This window comes from Saccostrea cucullata, unplaced genomic scaffold, assembly GCF_032062105.1.
Source record: "Saccostrea cucullata isolate Sc308-1 unplaced genomic scaffold, CSIRO_AGI_Scuc_v1 ctg438, whole genome shotgun sequence".
Taxonomy (NCBI): Eukaryota; Metazoa; Mollusca; class Bivalvia; order Ostreida; family Ostreidae; genus Saccostrea; species Saccostrea cuccullata.
Genome location: NW_026935125.1, coordinates 1 through 21,641, shown reverse-complemented (window position 1 = coordinate 21,641; position 21,641 = coordinate 1). Strand labels below are relative to the sequence as shown.

At 33.9% G+C, this 21,641-nt stretch overlaps 1 protein-coding gene and 1 pseudogene across 1 annotated transcript; one reads left to right on the top strand and one right to left on the bottom strand.

Annotated features, from left to right (window-relative positions):
- Nucleotides 1–21,635, bottom strand: part of LOC134241939 (nardilysin-like) — a 51,599-nt pseudogene extending 29,964 nt beyond the window's left edge.
- LOC134241941 (uncharacterized) lies at nt 15,140–17,340 on the top strand. Its single transcript, XM_062723952.1, has 2 exons — nt 15,140–15,217; nt 15,538–17,340. Exon 2 carries the CDS (start codon nt 15,538–15,540, stop codon nt 17,266–17,268), a length of 1,731 nt encoding a protein of 576 aa, XP_062579936.1. The 5' UTR covers nt 15,140–15,217; the 3' UTR covers nt 17,269–17,340.
- Nucleotides 21,636–21,641: the final 6 nt, after the last annotated feature.

The following is a 21,641-nucleotide window of genomic DNA, read 5'->3' as shown; positions in this document are numbered from 1 at the left end:
ACGTTCCATAGTGTTTTGAGTCTTGGCTAATTAGGAAAGATAACTCTTGAAAGTGGACTTTTTATACCAAATATTTTTTAAATTGGATTTTTCATTTCGTTTAAACATTCTTCATTCAATTTGACACATGTAATTCATTGAAATACATTCCTTGTCTCTTCAGAACACATTTTTTAAACGTTTTATGCATAGATTAAAAAGATATTGACATTACTTGTTTCCTAGGAGAAAATTATTTGTTCTAATAAAATTATTATTAGGTATTATGAGGTATTTTCACTTTGTGTACTTGTCTTAAGAAGATGCCCATCATTTGACACTGAAAATTCTGAAATTCTGTGAATAATAAACATGAAATAAAACATTTCACTAAAATAAAACAAAAACTAAAAAATTCTATAAAAAATATTTATGATATCAATACCCCCATCTGGATATTTGACATCTACATTATAAGTGGTGCTGTATTGAAATCTAAAATAAACTGTGGATGTAATGAGCCACCTTAAAAGGAAATCACCTGTTTCTATTTATAGATACGTGTACCTTCTCTGTTCTCAAATCAGAATCCATCCACATGTATATGTAACCATTTGTGAACTAGTGTTATATTTTTATATTTGCAACTTTGTTGCATGACAGTAATTTTACTTGTTCAATACCCTTATTCTAAACAAGATTGTTTGAAAATTTTAAAAATAAACAGGCTAACAGTTATGACTTTGGGTTATTAAAATAGTTTAAGTCTGTTTTTCCCCAAGATACTTTCAATGTGTAATGTTGCATTATATATCTCTTTTAAAAATTATTTATACATGTATTATAAAATAATAAAAGAAAACATAGGAAAATGCACACGAGAAAAAAAAATAAAATCGTAGTACACGCACTGTGAGACTCGAACTCACGATCATTATATCTTCACTCCAGCAATCATACCACTATACCACGAAGTCTTGATTCTCAATTGTATAAAATTAAGACAGGTTGTTGAATTTTGAAATAATTTTAGAAGAAAAATTAAATACATATTTTCAACATTTTCAATATGAAAACCACCTTTAACCAAAATTATCTAAGCGTAATGAAGTGCAGTTATATCCAAATAAAATTATTCAAAAGTTGTTTTTCTGGTTATGGGTGGTCTTTTCCTACAGTTTCTCATTATTCAGGGGGGTACCTCAGTATTTACTATATTCTCCATATAAACTGAACGATTTTTATTTCTATCGTATGAGGGAACTATTAATAATTGAATATTATTTTTGTATGAGTTGCTTTAAGGGATGTATAAACTAACATTGTATGACAAAATTTTTGTTAAACAAAGTATTTCAAAAGTCACTACTAGAGTAGGCGATTGATTGATTGATTGATTGTATACTGTTTAACGTCCCTCTCCAGAATATTTCACTGATATGGAGACGTCACCATTGCCGGTGAAGGGCTGCAAATTTAGGCCTATGCTCGGCACTCAGGGCCTTTGAGCAGGGAGGGATCTTTATCGTGCCACACCTGCTGTGACACGGGGCCTCGGTTTATACGGTCTCATCCGAAGGACCGCCCCATTTAGTCGCCTTTTACGACAAGCAAGGGGGTACTGAGGACCTATTCTAACCCGGATCCCCGCGGGGCCTAGAGTAGGCGAAAGTGACTATCAAATGCGCTATGGCTCTTTTCTACTGTTGCGTTTGAAAATGCGAGCACCCTTTTTTTAACGGAAGTAGCATTTTTAACATAGCAACCGATGATTGCGGGAACATACAAGCCTGGTTGAATCTCACTTATTGCTCAATAATGTGCACAAATTAATGTTTGTTACAATTGTCAACTTAAACTGGAAATTGTTCATTGAATTAAACAAGAAAACGATTATTTCTGTCTGCATGGTTACGGGTATGGAGGCTCGTTATGGTAAACGGAAAGACCCATTATTATCGACCGTTGCTACAGCCGATCTTTTTGTACATGGTTGTTAAATAGTGAACATGGGAAATAAGAAGTTTTTTTTTTGTAAAAGTTCAATATCATAATTCTTCATTGATTACATGTAGAAAATCATCAGTAAAATTTAAAACATTTTTGTTATAATGTTTTAATTTCATTGCTTTTTCTCATTAAGCTATTTGATAATTTTTGACTATATACTCGTAAAAAGAGTTTACAAAAGGTATTACTTATATATATATATATATAAAAAAAATTTGATTTTCCGGTCGCATCATAATGACGTGGTGCATAAAATGCATGGTTAATAAAAAAATAAAAAAAAAACTTTTCGACTCGTAAAAATTGTTTTGAATATGTAATAGCTGCGAATGCTGCCAATGATACAAGAATAATTTCGTTTCCTTATTTTGCCTTCCAGCAGAGCATATTTTGCAGAAAACATAGGGATTATCACGTGCATGATCAAGATCCAGGGTGCACGTGGTTCGGTCATTTTTATTTCAGACTGCCTTCAAAGCAATACAATAAGTACGAATATACATATTTTAATGCATTTGCTCATCAGAGATATATTCATTGATGTAATAAAGTCCATAGGAGTCTGAAGCAAATTGAAAGGGTAAATAATTGAAAGTGGGGGGGGGGGGGGTAAACCAACAAAAAAGATAAACCCCAATTTACAATACAAAGAAAAAGTATATCCTTGCAAGAACATGGTGGGGGGGGCTAGGCGCCCCTAGCACCCTCCGGTTCTGACGCCTATGAAGTCTATGAAAAAAGAATTGATTGTAAATGGAAATATACGCTTTTCAAGATTCTACTTCAGCTTTGAATATCTTGCACTTCCATTGCATGGATATACTTTCAGAATTATGAAAGTACTTTTTCAAATGCTAAATTGTTTGCGACTAATTTGATGTTTTACATCAATTTTTAATTGTGGAAAATATAAATTGAGTCGAAGATATTTTAGACACTTCTTATGCTGAGCAAGATGATTTGTTATATGAAATTTCCTTGTAGTTTAAACAATAATACAATGGCATAAATCTAAAAGTCTGAAAAATTAATATTTTTAATGTGATTTTTTGCTATATACTTTCATTTCATATGGATATAATTAGATATAAATATTTTTTTAAATAACAAAAAACTATAGCTACAATGTAATTCTCTCAGATTTTAAAGTTAAATCTTTTTTGTCCAGGTGCATAACTATAAAAGTTAAAAAGATACATTTGTGGGGAGTTAAAAAGATTGTTGAATTATAATTATTTGAACATGTGTTAAAATAAGGTTACAACCACTCTTGTTGAATATTACCGACACCGAAATAAATTGAGTCTTTTTTTCTGAAATAAACAATTGACCAGCCGATATTGAAAATTAGATATATTTTTGGGGATCGTTTATATGTAATTTTTGGATTATTTATTATAAATTGATTTTGTTAAGAGAAAAGATATCGATACACTCTTTTTCATGTTTGTTATTATGGGTCTTTCTGTATACCATAACGGGTCTCCATACCCGTAACCATGCAGAAAGAAATAATTGTTTTCTTGTTTAATTCAATAAACACTTTCCAGTTTAAGTTGACAATTGTAACAAACATTAATTTGTGCACATTAATAAGCAATAAGTGTGATTCAACCAGGCTTATATATCCCCGCAGTCATCGATTGCTATGTTAAAAATGCAACTTCCGTTAAAAAAAGAGTGCTCGCATTTTCAAACGCAACGGTAGAAAATTTATTAAAATTCAAAACATGCAAGCATGACAGTTTTTGTTCATTGTAAGTGCATTTTCAAAGAATATTCATAAGTCGCGCTCAGAAATCGAAAACGAGGCTAAGGTCGGTAAAATTGGAAACAAAATGTCGGCGGCTGAGGAGGAAGGGAAGGGTCACGACAAGCACTGCTGTGTGCCATTCTGTAATGGAAATGGCAGGCTTAACCCAGATTTATCCTTTCACCGGATACCAAAGGCTCCAGAAAAGAGAAAGGAGTGGATTCAAGCGATTAGGAGAGACCCTGGTCCTCTGTTTACCGTGAGTGACCTTCCGATACGTGTTTCAAGAACACGTAAACAATGTCGATGCAAACTGATCAGTGATCTGCACTTATGTAAACAGATATATATTATCCCTTGGTTAAGAGTATGTTTTCATATATTTGTCAGAATATATGTGGAATGACATACTATGCAATGAACAGAAATGTCATCTGATGCAGAGGCATGTAAATCGAGTAGACTAATGCAAGTCAGTCAGCTGTTTATTCATGTTGAGCTCAATGTCAGCTAAACCTTTTTCGCATAACTTTCTGTAATCATAATAAAAATGTTAAATCTAGTATGAAAATTCGTTAATAGATAAATATTAAATAATGAAAGTGTTTTACATGTGAAGATTGGTACCCTAGTTTCTTAACTTAAAAAGAAATCACATAACTAGGATTAGGCTACTTGTATTTACAGTATCTTACTGTTAGCAAGTATCATTAACCAGTTCACCATCTGATATCCCTAGATGCATCTTTTAATTTATATTGCTTAAAGTTATGTAATATGCTCCAAAATGCTTACTGCTTCTAGTTTATGTCATGTAAGTAATATTTCAGTGTAAAATTCATTTCATTATAATTATTCAGATAAGTGATGAAACAGTTGTCTGCTCTCGCCATTTTAAAAAGGAAGATATTAAGTGGACTCCAGTGAGGACAACGTTGAAACCTGGGTCGGTACCCTCAGTTTTCTCCTGGAAGGCGGATACCAACAGTCGACGCCCAATAGTTAAACACACCCTTCCAGAGAAAAGACCTAAGCAGGAATTTGAGGATTCAAGTGTGAGACCTGAGGAAATGGATTCTACTCCATTGTTAATTGAGGATGGGTAATTTCATAGAATTTTTCAAGAGTAGCTAAAAAAAGACTTGATTCATATTAATCTGTTGTATAGTAAAATAAACATAGATTTATGAAATATATATATATATATTAATTATGTAAAAAGTACATTTCTAATTTTGGTCAGATTTTTTGTGATGTACGTACTACAGGTCAACAGAACAAAACACCATTACATGTACAATACTACCGGTAAAACACAATATTAATACATTTTATTGAAATTTCTAATGGTAAGTTTATACCGTGTTGTTATAATATTTATTTGTGTACAACAAGATGGTTTAATTAATATTGTCTAACTCTGACGTTTTAAAGCATAAGGTGACTACATTTTTTTAAAAATATGCATACTGATGGAATATAGACTTACAATCAGAAGTTTGAATTTTTCAGGAGATGTATCATAAAGTCAAATTTTACATGAATCATTCTCAGAAAAGTTATTCTTTTGTCAAACTGATTACTTGATATATTCAGTTTGCAATTGTAATCAACTTTTTTGAATGATTTAACTTTCAACTGCTGCTGGACAGTAGAATGCTGGTCATCATGTCAGTAAGGTATGATTTTTTTTCATGTACTAATATAATTTTTGCAGAGTCTCTTTAAAAAAAATCTCATGATTTTAGTTCTCCTCCTCCTGATGAAATACATGAGAAGAGTAAGAGAGTCCAAGAATTAGAAAATTTGTTGCAGAAGAGGGATGAGGAAATCAAGACTCTACAACAGAAGATTGAGGTTGAACGATTTGGAATTCAGCGGTTTTCAAATGATGATTCAATGATTCAATTTTACACAGGATTTACTACAATGGCTATGTTTTTAGCTTTTTTTGAATACATCAAACCTACTGCAACATGTATGAAAAGCTATTATTATAAATCTTGTGATAAACCTAACCAGCAGGTAAATGTAGGCAAACAAAGAAGCATGTTGTTAATTGACGAGTTGTTCATGTTCTTATGCAGGTTGAAGTGTGGTCTAATGGCACAAGATTTAGGAGTCAGATTCAATTGTCATGTTTCTACTGTTAGTCGAAAGATCATAACATGGGCAAACTTTCTTTATTTTATTTTAGGCAGCATAAGTATCTGGCCTAGTAAGGAACACATTTATGAAAAAATGCCCCAGTCCTTCAAGTTGTTTTACCCCTCAACTAGAGTCATAATTGACTGCACAGAGATTAAAACTGAGCGTCCATCATCCTTAGCACTTGGGTCAAAATGTTATTCAACATATAAGAGTTCACACACATGGAAAGGGCTTGTAGGAATCGCTCCTCATGGAGCTCTCACTTTTGTGTCCTCATTATACACAGGGTGCATGTCAGATGTTGAAATAACAAAATTATCTGGCCTACTTGATCTTATGGAAGAAGGTGACTCAATTATGGCTGACAAAGGGTTTGTGCTGAACAAGGTATTAGAAGGTACAGGCATTTCTGTCAACACCCCTCCCTTTCTTCTTAGCCAAGGTCAGTTTTCAAAGCAGGAAGTAGAACAAACACAAATTATTGCAAAGCTAAGAATACACATTGAACGACATATTCGTAGGGTCAAAGAATACCATCTCTTTGATGGTGTCATCCCATTGAGTATGACTGGTACTATAAATCAGATTTGGACTGTTGCTAATATGCTGACTCTGTTCAGAGGTCCTCTTGTAAAAGATTGGTGTAAATGAAAAATTTTATCAATGTGAATACAGGACATATATTTACTCAATTTTGAGTTCAGGGTGTAAGCTGCTATGGTATTTATGATGTCAACTAGTAATTAAATTCTTACAATGACTGTTTTTATTGTTGATTAATCTGATTTCGGCTGAACACTGTAGATTGGTTATTTTTCTCAAGATAATTTTTTACTTCTTGTGATAAGGGAGGGTTTTATATATACCGGTACATAACATATCCTCTATTTTTCAGTTTTTATTCAGTAAGCCATATTGGCCCTCTGTTTTTAATATAGCTGTACAGTAAAACATACTTATAACAAAATTCCAGGGACAAATTTGTTTCAAATTTATAATATTTGTCAGTATGTAAACTATGTTTCAAAACCAAAGGGAAAAGAAATCAATTTGCTGTATGTGTGAATTCATTAGTCATCATTTTATTAAAAGTGTATTTGCTATAAGTTTGTTTTACTGTGCATGATAAAAAGTATTTTAAAAATAAGTTTCAAAGATTGTTTTTATTCAAGGAAATAGTTAAAATAGAATGAATCAATCTTGTTTTTCATTTCCTGCCACTCTTCATTATCAAAGGTAATCACCTCCAAATGGCTCTCGTCACAGTGCCACACAAAGAAATAACACCAGGTAAGACCTGTCACGGCAAGCTGCATCATAACTTGGTGGTAGTAGTTATGGTTTTCCTTCAGTCTCCATATATCCCCATCCTTCTTCAAATAAACACACTCTGTTAAGGGTTTCACAGGGCACTTTATCTCCAGCAAACCATAAGGGGGGTTCATAGTTGGGTTGTATACCTTCCTGTCTGGGCTAGCAGCAAGCCAGGAAGCATAAGGACTGACAATGATTCCACAAGGGTATATGTTGACATTGTTGTTTTGCAACTGCAATTTAAGAAAAAATTAATAAGATTTTAAAGATATGATATAAACAAAATACATCATACATGAATCTAACATCAGTCATGCATAAATTGTGTTACATGTCCAGAATCTTGTGAACATGTATACTAGTGATTGTATTATGCTACATCTTTGATAGATAGATTAACATTACTTACTTGTACAAAGGCTTCAGCAGCAACTGCCTCGAACGACAATCCATGTCGCATACTCTCTGTGACGACTTTTCTTGTTGTCTTCAATCTTTTAATCAAAGGTCCAAAATCTATAAACAGAGTACATGTATATACAATAATTTCAGCTTACAAATTAAAATTTATATTTGTGCAAAGAAAATTCATTTTCATATGAAATATGTTGGAAATACACGTTTATGTAAATTTAAATTGATGCAAATATATATCAAATATTGAAAATGGTTTTGAATGAGGTAATGTCTGCATAAACCATGATAAGATTTTGTAAGGTAACACCTTACCTGCTCTACGCTTCACAATATCACCAGAGACAGATGCAGTTATCCTCTCCTTGCGAATGGCATGCCACTTGGGACTTTCTCCTTGCAACCTTGTCATTTCCTCAATTTTATGGCACTCCTCTTCTGTCACATATATAGCAGACAAACTACCACTTTTCTTTTCATCAAGAATCACATGCAGTTGTTGTTGCATAACATTTTCAACAGGAAGAAGTGGAAATTCACCAGCATCTAAAATATTTAATACATAATGGGATGACAGTTTTTGTTGCACAGCAAGTGGAGATCCTTTTGGAAATTTACCGAACTTTGTTTCTGTATATTTCAAGTCCACTTTGTCATCCAAATTCACAACAGTAAGTAATAAAGAAGTCTTGTCAACTGCTGAAACTCTGGAACAAAGGTCAGAGATCAGTGAGATATCAGAATTGATTGGATTGTACAAAGTTGATCGTAATCCACGGGGTTGTTCTTGAGGTAATTTGGAATCATAACCATGTACAACCACGTTGTCCGCAGTGCTTCCAGAGATCTTCTCTCCTCGTGGGAGATGCCAGGTCTGAGGCAGAGAAGTCTTCAAAACATCAGATGGTATGAATGTCATGTTAACTGATTTCATGTGCGCAAGACAAAATAACAGCCCAGTCACATGCCCGCAGTGTCCTGACTGTCCAATTGTACACGAACAAGAGCTGCTGTCCACACTGGGACCATCCAGCAGAAAAATCTATAAAATGTACCACAGCTTGTTGAACAAAACTGATAACTCGTGCATAGAAAAAGTAGATGCAAAGCATTGTTATCTGTCACTAAATTTACAAATCTTGATATCAGTTTTTTTTTAATTAGACTTACTAATTATACATGTAATTAAACATCTTACTGATCTAAACTAATTTTTTTTTCTTACCTCAATATCATGAGGGGATTCATTCCTGCGCTGTGACCTGTGGCATTTTCCTTTAACTACACAACCGTTTACTGCACTGTGAACTAAATTAATTTAGGAAAATGAATAACTTTGTTGACTTATTAGTTTATGAAGATTATTATTCATAAATATAATTTAAACGCATCTTTTTTTCCCTTCATTGTGTGTATAGATTTTTACACTTGACCATCGTACATATCATGATCATAAGCAAAGTGAAAGTTCAAACGGAGATATTTATACGTACTTGTGATGTTTGTTACATATCTCTCGGCGAAATATTTATATCCTTTAGATATTTCTTTTTCTCCGAGACTCTGACTTCCTTTCTTTATGTAGCTCTCGACAAATCCAAAGGTAATATTTGGTACTTTTGTCAAGTCTCGCGATGCAGACGCTTTTTTCTCCTCCATCTTTGTTTGTACTCGATACGACCTTAGCCTCGTTTTGAGTTCGATATGCATATTCATGAAATCTCATTAAGAAAGGAGTTATGACGTGCGGTTCAAACGCCTTTCGTGGTATCGGGTGAAACTGAGGGTATCCACGACGGGAAATATAGCGTAATTTCACTATTATAGTGAAATACCACTATTATAGCGGAATTTATGTTTCCCCCCAACCTGTTACAATTACAATTTTTATACACAAATTAAAATTTTATTAAACAACTATAGGTCCAACGATTTGAAACTTTTAAAAATAAATTTATATTGGGACTCCAATCGATCCACGAGCCAGGTCCGCCACTGATCATGTGTTTTTCCATAGCCAGGATTATTTGAGTAGAGTTTTGTTATTTTATTTGGACAAATTTTATTAACAAAACACAAGAGCGCATGTGCATAGAGTATATAAGTATATTCCTCGTTTATCTGGCTCTTTTTATTAAAAATGAAAACATTTATCAAGTAATTGCCATTACGAATGAGGGCAAGGCTTACAAGAAATATCTTGTTTTTATTTCGAAGTTTATAACTAAAAATATGAATTATCATGGAAAAAATCATAACAAAAAGTAGGCTACAGATATTCAAACAAAATTGATATCGGATATTTTATAAGTTTGGATACATATGTAAATAGAAATAAAATGTTTTTATGTTTGACATTAACAATACGTTGTGTACATCTAAGTTAATCCTCACTTTTAAAATGTACACATTTATAAATGTCCAGCCAACTGAATATTCAATTTCCTATTCCGAAATGGGGAAAAAATCTCCTCAAATGATTTTTCTAAAATCAAGATCCTTGTCAGCCGTACTGTACTTTCATCGTTAGGTACTTTTAGTTCGGAGTCGAATGCATCATACCCAATGGTCCTTTTTTTTTTTACCCCGCATTGTAGCACAAACGTACCGATTCATTCTTGTTACAATTTTTGGCCGCATCATATAATACATCCTTGATCTCGGTCAATATTAGAAAAACATAGTACATGTATTTTCAAAAAGCTTTTAAATACTCTCGCATAGATTAGATGGAAACACTTCATCCGAAATCGGATTGTAAAAAAGCAACTTCCATTCTCGATAACGTTCAGCTTAGCATACACGAAGAGATAAAGAGTACAGAAAACCAAGAACACTATGAATATTATATGTGCATAGTAATGATATGCGCAGCTGTATGCGCAGTAAAATTGTTTGTGTAATTTTTAGTTTCCTCTGCTCGTGCAATTTTCGATTTTTGTTTGTGCATATTAAACCCTTTAATCGTGTAAAAAATTTCGGATTCGTGTATTTTTCGTTATGTTTGTGTAAAAATCTTTTAAACTATGTGCAATTTTTACCGATACGTGCATTTTTATTTTACTCGTGTATATTTTTCTTCTAGCTCGTGAATAAAATCGTGATCATTGTGCAGAAAATAATTTTGAACCAATCGGCGTGCCATAAAGAATCAATCCTACCTTAAAGCGCTTAAAGTAACAAAATAAAACCATATTTCTCATATACTGAAAAATTTTACTTTAAATTTTCAGTTTTTATAAAGGAAAAAAAAATATTTGAGTTTTTTATTTATATTATAAGGGGAATATTTTTCTCATTAAGAGGGGAAAATTAGATCTTAGGGGGAAATTTTCTCTAGGGGAAAAACACCAAATATCGGTAGTAAATATGCCCTAGATTAATCCCTGGTCTATATGTACAGTATGTAAAGTATTAAAAAAAATAAGAGTATTCTTAACTCTTCACTGATTGGTTTGCCACTGGTGACATCAACTGAACATACACATAAGCTATTATAACCTCTTCATTGATTGGCTAGTTACTAGTGACATCAACTGAAAGCACAGATAAGTTGTTCTTACCTCTTCACTGATTGGCTGGCTATAGGTGACATCAACTGAACACACACATAAGCTACAAAAAAAATTTTCAACTGTAAGCAATGAAACTTTAGCCATAATTATACAAAATGTAGTAAAACGTATTTCTAAAAGATATTGAAGTGAGTCAATTTAGAAGAAGTTGTAGAACCCTATATCCATATGGTATTGTGATGCATTATCTGAATATCTCTCTTTTATAGGAGTGAACCATTTACCTTTTGGCACTTTGAATTTCAAATCCTTCTTGTAGTACAATGTACACAACTCATTTTCCGAGAGAGTGATAGGATGCTGAAGTAAGTAAGTAAGTAAGTAAATTATTTATTATAGTGACATGTGTATTGTTACAGTAATACAATATATTTTACAACAATAAGTTTAGTTTCTTACACCCGGCCCAAAGGACCTATATGTCACTGTTAATATTTTGACAATTCTTATATACAAAGGCACAGAATGAAGATAAATGATATTAGAATGTTCTTTTTATGAAGTTGAATTGAGAAAACCTTCTAATTATACATTATATACATGAACATTGTACAATAATAATCACACATATTAATTTGAATCAACAGCTTATTTTAAAATTTTGAACAATAAAATAAGCCATGAAATATGTCCCACCTTTGTACAATACTTTGCTTCCACTTCTGCTATTGTGAAATCTGTTGCTGTAAAATAGAATGAACAAATTAACAAGATATTAAATGTGTATTCTTTAGTAAGCTGATATCCAAGTCTCGTTTAAATATGAATTCAAGTTCTAATTTTTATACTGAGAATAACATGATTTACAATATATTAACCTCATCACTACATATACATACCTATTGATTTGTTTGGTTTTGGTAAGCAAAGATCTGGATTTTTTGGTGGGTCTGAAAGATCATGCATACAACCATTAAGATTTAGTTTTAAGTCTTGCCTAAAGTGAACAACAAGAGACCCATGGGCCACATAACTCATCTGAGCACTATGGCTAGGAAAAAGTAGAAATTGGTTTATTATTGAATAGTTTAAATCTAAAAGTAGTCCCATGATCAATCATGGCTTTGCTATTCTTGATAAGATGATTTTTTAAGAATTTTCCTATAAAAGTCTATGTAAAACTTTGATTGGCCATTGTGGCCCCGCCCTATCATCTGGGGTCATGATTTAAATAAACTTGAATCTTCACTACCTGAGGATGCTTCCATATAAATATCATCAATTATGGCTTTGTTATTCTTGATAACATGATTTTTAAAGAATTTTTCCTATATATTTCTAAGTAAAACTTTGGTCGGCCCTTGTGGCCCCGCCCTACATCCGGGAGTCATGATTTGAACAAACTTGTATCTACAGAAAAAGAGAATGCTTCCATATAAATATAATTGATTATGGCTTTGTTATTCTTGAGAAGAAGATATTTAAAGAATTTTCCTATATATTTCTACGTAAAACTTTGGTCGGCCATTGTGGCCCCGCCCTACCCCCGGGGGTCATGATTTGAACAAACTTGTATCTACAGTTCATGGGGATGCTTCCATATAAATATAATCGATTATGGCTTTGTAATTCTTGATAAGATGATTTTTAAAGAATTTTCCTATATATTTCTATGTAAAACTTTGGTCGGCCATTGTGGTCCCGCCCTACCCCCGGGGGTCATGATTTGAACAAACTTGTATCTACAGTACATGAGGATGCTTCCATATAAATATCATCGATTATGGCTTTGTAATTCTTGATAAGATGATATTTAAAGAATTTTCTTATATATTTCTATGTAAAACTTTGGTCGGCCATTGTGGCCCCGCCCTACCCCCGGGGGGTAATTATTTGAACAAACTTAAATCTACACTACCTGAGGATATTTCCCAATAAGTTTCATCTTTCCTGGCACAGCGGTTTTGAGAAGAAGATTTTTAAAACATACCACCAAATTTTCATTAATCCCCAAATATCTCCCCTTAAATGAGGGATAGGCCCTTTCATTTGAACAAAATTGAATCCCCTTTACTTAAGGATGCTTTGTGGCAAGTTTGGTTGAAATTGGCCCAGCTGTTCTTGAGAAGAAGTCGAAAATGTGAAAAGTTTACAGACAGACGGACAGATGGACGCCTGACAAAATGTGATCAGAAAAGCTCACTTAGCCTTCGGCTCAGGTGAGCTAAAAATTTAAGGCTCATGACTTAATGAAACCAAAGTCTAACAGATTTAAATAAAAATCCATTTCTTTTGTTTCTATGTTGTCTAATGGTTTTATGAAGTTAGTAAACAGTGCACTCATAATCTGAGATACCACCTTGCTATCTTGGAATCCACTCAGGTTTGATTTCTGTCAATCCATACTTTACAGGACTCCATTTGATATCCTGTCTGTCACATTTATCTGATAATTGTTTGGATGACAGGAAAATACAACAGTTGTCTGCCCTTAGATCTGCCAGACACTTGACAATCAGCTGAAAAAATTTAAAAACCCTCAAAAATAAATTCTTAACATTTACTGAATTTCATCAAGTTATCTCTATATTTATTTACTAGACTTACCTCTGGGTCATACTCATTCATTAAATCTCTGCCAGTTAAAACATCTTCTGGGGAAAATATCTGCATGTTTTCTGAAACTTTCTCTACATAATCCATTGCATCTCCCTAAAACCACAACAAAAATTTTAATCCCAAAATCCAAAGCAAAATGGGACATATTTATATTCCTGAAAAGAATACTGCAAATAACTTTTTTTTTACAAAACTAAAACACTTACCTTTTCTTAACTTCATACATCTGTCTTAACTTGAACTGACTACAACATCTAATTTTTTGTTTACCTGGTTCATACTCTTCTTTTTTTTTTTATAATTAAGCATCTATTCATTACCTGACTACAATGCCTACTCTTTCTTTGCCTGACTAAAACACCTACCTTTTCTTTAAATCTAAATTTGGTTTCCTCCACTATCTTCATCTCATCAAAGTACTGCTTCTGTGGCCCTTTGTTCTTCAGTGAGTGTACGTACTGGAAAACTGCCAGTAGAACTTCCTCAAACTGTTCAAGTCCCCGGTCAGTAAGGGTCAGGTTTACCACAAACTGGGTGGCGGTGGTGTTCAGTTCAAATCCATTGTAGCTGTGGCCACTCTCCAAGGCTGTAGCAAAATATCTACAAAATACCAAAATAATCACTAAATCTTTACCTAAGAAACATCATATAAAAGACATACAATCAAAAATAAATATCCCTTCCTCTTAAAGTAGATGTTCCCTCATGTGGTCCAGTGGTCAGAGCATCTGCTTTATAGTCAATTTGATCCTTACATTATGGGTTTGAATCCTACTTTGGGATGTGGCAACCAGTCCTTCAGATGAGACCATATAAACCAAGGTCTTGTGTACTGGCCTTAAAAAAATCCCTTACAGCTCAAAGGCCGTAAGTGCCTAGTATATGTCAGAATTTGTAGCCCTTCACCAGCAAGTGGTGGCATCTCCATATGAGTGAAAAATTCTCGAGAGGGACCATAAACAATAAATAATCAATCAAATTCAATGGTTATTTAGTGTTTTGAAAATTTCAACTACTTTAAGTTTTTTTGGATATTGAATTTGAATAATTTTATCAAGTCAGTATAGTTTGCGGAAAGGCATATGGTAATTATGAAAAATGTTTGGCGACTTCCCTGAAATTACTGTGATAGAAGTCAAAATAAACAATGCCTCAAAGACTGAATTTGCTACATTATTTATACATATAGGTAGTTACAATCCGATACTTTAAAAAAATTACAAGACATTCTTTAATTATGTATTGTAAATAGTCTTGTATTTGTGATTTTGAAGCGACATGGTATCAGGTTACACTGTATCTATTATCTATTACTGTCTCTGAACCTCTTTCTTTGTGTCACCACAGACATTTAAATCTACATTTATCAACAACCAGGAAGTTAATTACAGCCTTGCTTTAAATTCACAGGTGTAAATTCGTTCAAAATGGCTGATCACTAAAGTCACCTTGGAGATAAACAGTAAGTTAAATGATTGTAATGCTTCAATGATCAATTTATACTTTCATAAAGATGAAAGAGTTTTTATTAACTGAGAGTCTTTATTTGTTGTAAAATCTCAATAAGTTGACTCATTTCAATACTTATAATAAATTTACAGTATGTCTCTGAACAAATATCCTCTTTAAAATACTCTCACTGTATGCTTTTAATGATTCACTGGAAATCTCTTCAAGTCAACAGAATTACAAGTAAGGAACAAACATTTGAATACCGGTAAGTCTTTCCTTCTGAACAGCATTAATTTTTCCAAAGTGATTATAACGTAAACACTCTTTCAGATGGCCCTGTCAAAAGCACAATTACCAGGTACAGCTCAGCACTTTTTAGAGTGTGACATTGAAGATTGTGAGAGAAACTGTGAATTTTACTGCAATATTTGTCATACAAGATTATGTAAACAATGCAGAGATGGACATCTGAGAAGTCCAGAGACAAAAGGCCACGAGGTAGTCCTATACCAGCAACGAAAACGACAACTGCCCATAGAAAAATGCAAGATCCACCCCACCAAGGATAAAGAGTTTCTTTGTGATGAATGTAAAATCCAAATTTGTTCCAAATGCACTGCCACACAAGAACATAGAGGTCACACATTCACTGATCTTGAATCAATTTACGCAGAGAAGTTTTCCCATTGTCAAGGAGAAATTGCAAAAATTCATGAGTATTTCCTGCCAACATCTAAAGATTTGCAGAGAGAAATTAATGGAGATGCCAAAGAAATCAAGAAGATAATGGACAGCATAAGAACCTCTATGAAGGCTGAAGCCGAGTCCCTTAAAAGTCTGGTGGATAAAGTGGCTTCCGAAAATACTGATGAAGTAAACAAAATAGAGATTTCATTACTGGAAAAATTAAATAACCAAGATACAACCATTGAAAAGTATATTACTTATCTCAATGACCTGGATAAAAAGTTCCATGTTTATTTGTCCTCTTTGAAGCCTTCAAAACTCTTAACTGCAGAGGACATACAAATCCAACCCTTACCAGAAACAACAAATCCAGTGATGCCTGTATTTACTGCTGGAAAGTACAGCAAAGAAGATATTGCCAAATTAATGGGGAAAGTAACCTTGCCAAACAAAAAAGGAGAGATGAGAAAAGTACAGCCTCTGAAAGCAAAAACTCCAAAATCAAATCCAAAATCAACAACCTATCAAGTAATGAAAGAAAGAAATCCAACATCTAATGTGAAACAAACACTGTCTCTGTCTTCCTCTGTCACTGAGGTCAGAGAGTTCACAGTACCAGGTGATGACAAAGTATTCCATATGTCACTGGATCAGTCAGGCAGACTCTGGGTCAGTGATGGTGATGGTAACCTTATCCAAAAAGATCTACAGGGGAATCAGCTACAGAAGATAAAAACCAGTGGTGGACGTGGTTACCACACAGTGCCACAGGATGGAGGTCTGATCTTTACAGACCAAGAAAAGAAAGTCATCAATAGGACAACACTGGATAACAATATAACTAAATTCATTAAAACAGCAGGCTGGGAACCAATCAGCATACACTCCTCCCACATCAATGGGGACTTACTGGTGGGGATGAGGAAGATTGGAGAGGGTAAAGTCACCAGGTACAACAAGACAGGGAAAGAAATACAGAACATACAGTGGGATAACAAAGGACAGGTACTGTATAGACTACCACACTACATCAAAGAAAACATCAATGGAGATATCTGTACATCAGACTATAATAAAAAGGCAGTAGTGGTGGTGAATAAATCAGGACAACACAGATTCTCCTACACAGGTCAGGGGTCAGGTTTTTTTCCTTGGGGAATCTGTACTGATGTCCTCGGTCACATACTGGTGTGTTATCTGGTGAATATTCACCTTCTTGATCAGGATGGTCAGTTCTTGTCACTACTACTGACACAAAAACAAATATCTACTGCCATTAGTGTGTGTGTGGATGATGAGAACAATCTTTATGTGGGACAAGATAACAACAGAGTTCAAATATTCAAATATCTCCAATCAAAGAAGAAAGAATAGTGTGCTACTGTATTTTCACTAGATTGATCGATTGATTTTTGCCATTTTTGCTGATTCAGCAATATTTCAGCCATATTCCACTGATATATTCTTCACTAGAAGTTTCCGTATTTTTCACATACATGTATTCTCTGTAATATTTGATACAGCGTAATTATGTAAATAAATTTATTTATCAAAACATGCTATTGCTTAATTAGGATTTAAAAGCAAAGAAATTCTGCAGATTTTAGCATGTTTTAAAAAACAGAAGTCTCTGTTGAGACTGAAGCTCTACTGATTTGTACTAATAATAAAGGAAGAGAAAAGAAGCTTGGGACTTGAAACTTTCCATCTTGATTCTTGATTAAGTCTCTTTTTGTGGCAAGATATTGAAATAAGACTTCAACTGTAGGGGTAGCTTCTAATAAGATTTTACAATATTTTCAATGTTTGTAACCATGTCAACACCATTCATCAAAATAAAATTAAACAAAAGGCCCATGGGCCTTAGAGGTCACCTGAGTAGCATGTAACAACTTTCCAACGTTTGAAATTGTTTTTTTATACCCCCCGCTTGAAAAGCGGGAGGGTATATAGTAATCATTAATTCTGTCCGTCCGTCTATCTGTTCGTCTGTTACGCTTTGGGGTACCCATCTCTTATCTACAACTCCTCTCATACCACTGAATGAAATTTGATGAAACTTTCACAGAATCTTTATTGCCATTGTGACCTCCTATTTTACTTTTTGATCTGACACATATTTTGGGTTTTCCCGGCCACAGCAAAACATGGACTTTGCCATTATAACTTTATGGAGGCGGGGGGTATCATTTAGTTAGCTCATCACTCACAGTACCTCTAGTTTTAAACCAAAAGTCATGATGAAATTCATATTTTTGAAAGAGGCACCATTTTTAACATGCTTACTTTGGTTACTTAATATCCAGAGGTAGATGAAGATAACAAAGAAAAAATGTATTTCCACATTATAACCACCAGTTGTGCACCCGACCATAGAGGAACCACTAGGGGTGGGACGATACACAGATCTTGCGATACGATACTTATCTCGATATATGGGCATGATACGATACATATCTCGATATTTTGATAAATTATAAAACTATTTTCAAAAATCTGTATTTTATTTCATTTCTTGTCTTGTCATTAAATCAACATGTCGGATTGATAAATTATAAAACTATTCAAAAGAATTAGCATTTTATTTCATTTTTTTTGCCTTGACATTAAATCAACAAATTATTCTTTATCTATATGTGTGCTTTGAAATTAATTCTTGAAGTTCATCAATATCATTCACTAAAACTTTACAAAAACAATAATACATGTACATATTATTATTATTACCAAATTACTTTTAAGAAGTTGTTTACAAATAGTTGTGTAGTTCATCAGAGAACACTAACTAAAATTCATTTAAAAACATCACATTTACATTTTTAGTAATTGCTGAAAGTCTGTAGCAAAGCAGAGATTACAAAAAAAATACGAAATGGACAAACAATTAATAATATCAAATGCTCTGGAAACCATGATTTCTGTGTATAGCAGGCAGTACATACTGAACTTTTCTTGTACAATCTTCCGAGGCTGCTTAAAAGTGAAAACATTTTACCCCTAAACAACGACTTGTTAGTTCTAAAGTGTGTTTTCAATAATCAACAACATCTTTTCGTTTCGTGCAAGCCGCCATTTTTGAAGGACATGTACTTTCATTTTCAATTTTATGTATAGGTCGTTTGTGTATCGTTTCGTACCGATATTTGAATGCTTGTATCTTAAACCGTATCTTAGAGGAAAATATCGATATGTATCGGTGTATCGGTATATCGTCCCACCCCTAGGAACCACTGACCCTGAGGGTTCATATTCCAAAATTTTGGAAATTTTTTCATAAATTTCATTTCTTCATAAATGGTTGATTAATACCAAAAAGCAGATTTCAAAGCATTAATTAATTTTCAGACTATAAGTTCCCCCCTAAACCCCCCTTCCATTTCCTTTGACCAAGGGGCCCTGAAATTAACCATTTTGAAAGATGCATATTTCTTCATCAAAAATATATACACTGTACTAAGATCATTGGCATAATACCGAAGAGCAATGGAAAAGATTTTAAATAATTCATGCATTTTTCACTATATAATCATTAGATCCCTGCCCTTACACCAGGACCCCTGACTCAGGAGACATGAATGCACAAATTGGGAAGATTTAGCAACCTTCCTCTTCATAAACATAGGCGTAGTCACAGCAGGGGCACTAGCCCCCCCCCCCACTATCAAAACTGGGGGGGGGGGGGGGGGCAAGAGTATGTCTGTGCCCCCCCCCCACACTTTTTAACGAAGAACAAAATCACAGCTATTTTGAAATAAAATTAAACCTCATTTTACGGCAATTTTTTTTTCAACAACTGAGTAAGCTTCTGTCTTGAAGTAATAGTTGTATAATATAGGAATGTAATATCGAAGGTAACTTGCCTTTGAAAAATTTGCCCCCCCCCACACGAAATAGGATTTTTGAGTTTTGAGTTTGGGAAACTTTCAATTTTGGTTTTTTTTTTTGTTTTTTTTTGTTTTGTCAAAGAATTTCTGGAGTTGAGCCCCCCCTCCCCCCCCACTTTTAAGTTTGTGACTACGCCTCTGATAAATATATACTTTTGTTTACGGAGAACATTTTCAAAGAATTAATGTATTTTCACTATGTAATCAAAAGAGCCCTGTCCTAACACCAGAACCCATGACCCTGGGATCATAAAATTCACAATTTTTGAAGATGCAGTCTTATTCTTCATAAATATGTGCTTGGTTAGTTTATTTCATACCCAGGAGAGAGAAGAATATTTTCAAAGAAATAATGCATTTTCATTCTATAATCTATTTAGTCCCACCCTAGCTCTAGAACCCCATACCTTGGTGTACTGTGAGCAATGAGCTCACTAAATAATACCCCCCACCTTCCATATGAATATAATGGCAGTATCCATGTTTTGCTCTGGAAAATACAAAATATATGTCAGATCAAAAAGTAAAATAGGAGGTGCACAACGGCAATATGTGATAAAGATACTGTGAAAGTTTCATTAAATGTCCTTCAGTGGTATGAGAGGAGATGCGGATAAGAGATGGGTACTCTAAAGTGTAATAGACAGACGGACAGCTAGACGGATGGACAGACATACTAATTACTATATACCCTCCAACTTTTCAAGCGGGGGGTATAATCATGCCAACAGTTTGACTACTTGATGTCCTGGAGTAAAGAAGAGTTTTTAAAGACTGCATTAGTTTTAGTGCTATTGGCCCCACCCTGGAGGCCCCTGGGGAGCAGGGACCATGAAATTCAAATTTTTTGTTCCCCTTTACCCATGGATGCTTTGTGCCAAAATTGGTTGAAATTGGCTGAGCGTTTGCAGAGACAAAGCTGAAAATTTTAACACATGATGGACGATAGATTAAGGACGATGCACAACGACAAAAGAAAACAGATAGCAATGGGTCACCTGAGTTTGTTGTTACAGTTGATTCTATATGCAGAGCATGTTCTACATATGAACAATTTCTAAAATGAGGTAAATTATTGACACACAAGTTGATGAAATAAGAATATATGAGGAATCTCGTTGAAAGTCATCATTTCATAATTCAACGGTCCATACAATGACCTTATCAGCCAATAAAATTTATCATTGAGTCAAATGCTGACTGACATTTTTCAAACTAATTGTTAGTCTAATAATAACGGTATACACTGAAATGATGACAGATTTTTCTGTTATTTCCCGATCATGACAAGGAGCACAAGACGGGTGCGACTGGTTGGCAAGGGATGCTCACTCCTCCATAGCACCTGATCCCACCTCTGATGTTTTGGAGCTCTCTGTTTGCTTTTCTCCTATTTGGCCATAATAAAAATATTCCTAGATTCTCATACCCGCCCGACCCGATTTTATACCCCCGCCTCGATTTTGTTTATTTCTGTTTTTCTTCGTCTTAATTATGATCGAGATCAATATTCATCTACCATTCTCCTTTCGTTTTAAATCCCGCGAAAGTCGACATGATTTTGACAGCTGAAAAGATCAGTAATTGCTGTAATACATGCGTATATATTTTAAACAAGGGTCATGGGTTGAAAAAGATTGGTGATGATTTGAAGTAAGAGATAATTGAACCTTTACTATGACTTTTATTCGGGTATTGTAGATGACGGACGTCGACATATCCCAGGTTGTCGACATATCCGATGTCGAGATTCTGAAGTTTACCTGTACCATTTAAGTATTTTGACAAAATTCCTCTTTGTGAATGTAAAATATGCAAAAGACAAGTTTTTAGCACCTACCTGTTCTTCAGGTGAGCTAACAA

What these genes read in the sequence shown, in the direction of transcription:
- LOC134241941 (XM_062723952.1), top strand. Translation starts at nt 15,538, where the DNA reads ATGGCCCTGTCAAAAGCACAATTACCAGGTACAGCTCAGCACTTTTTA.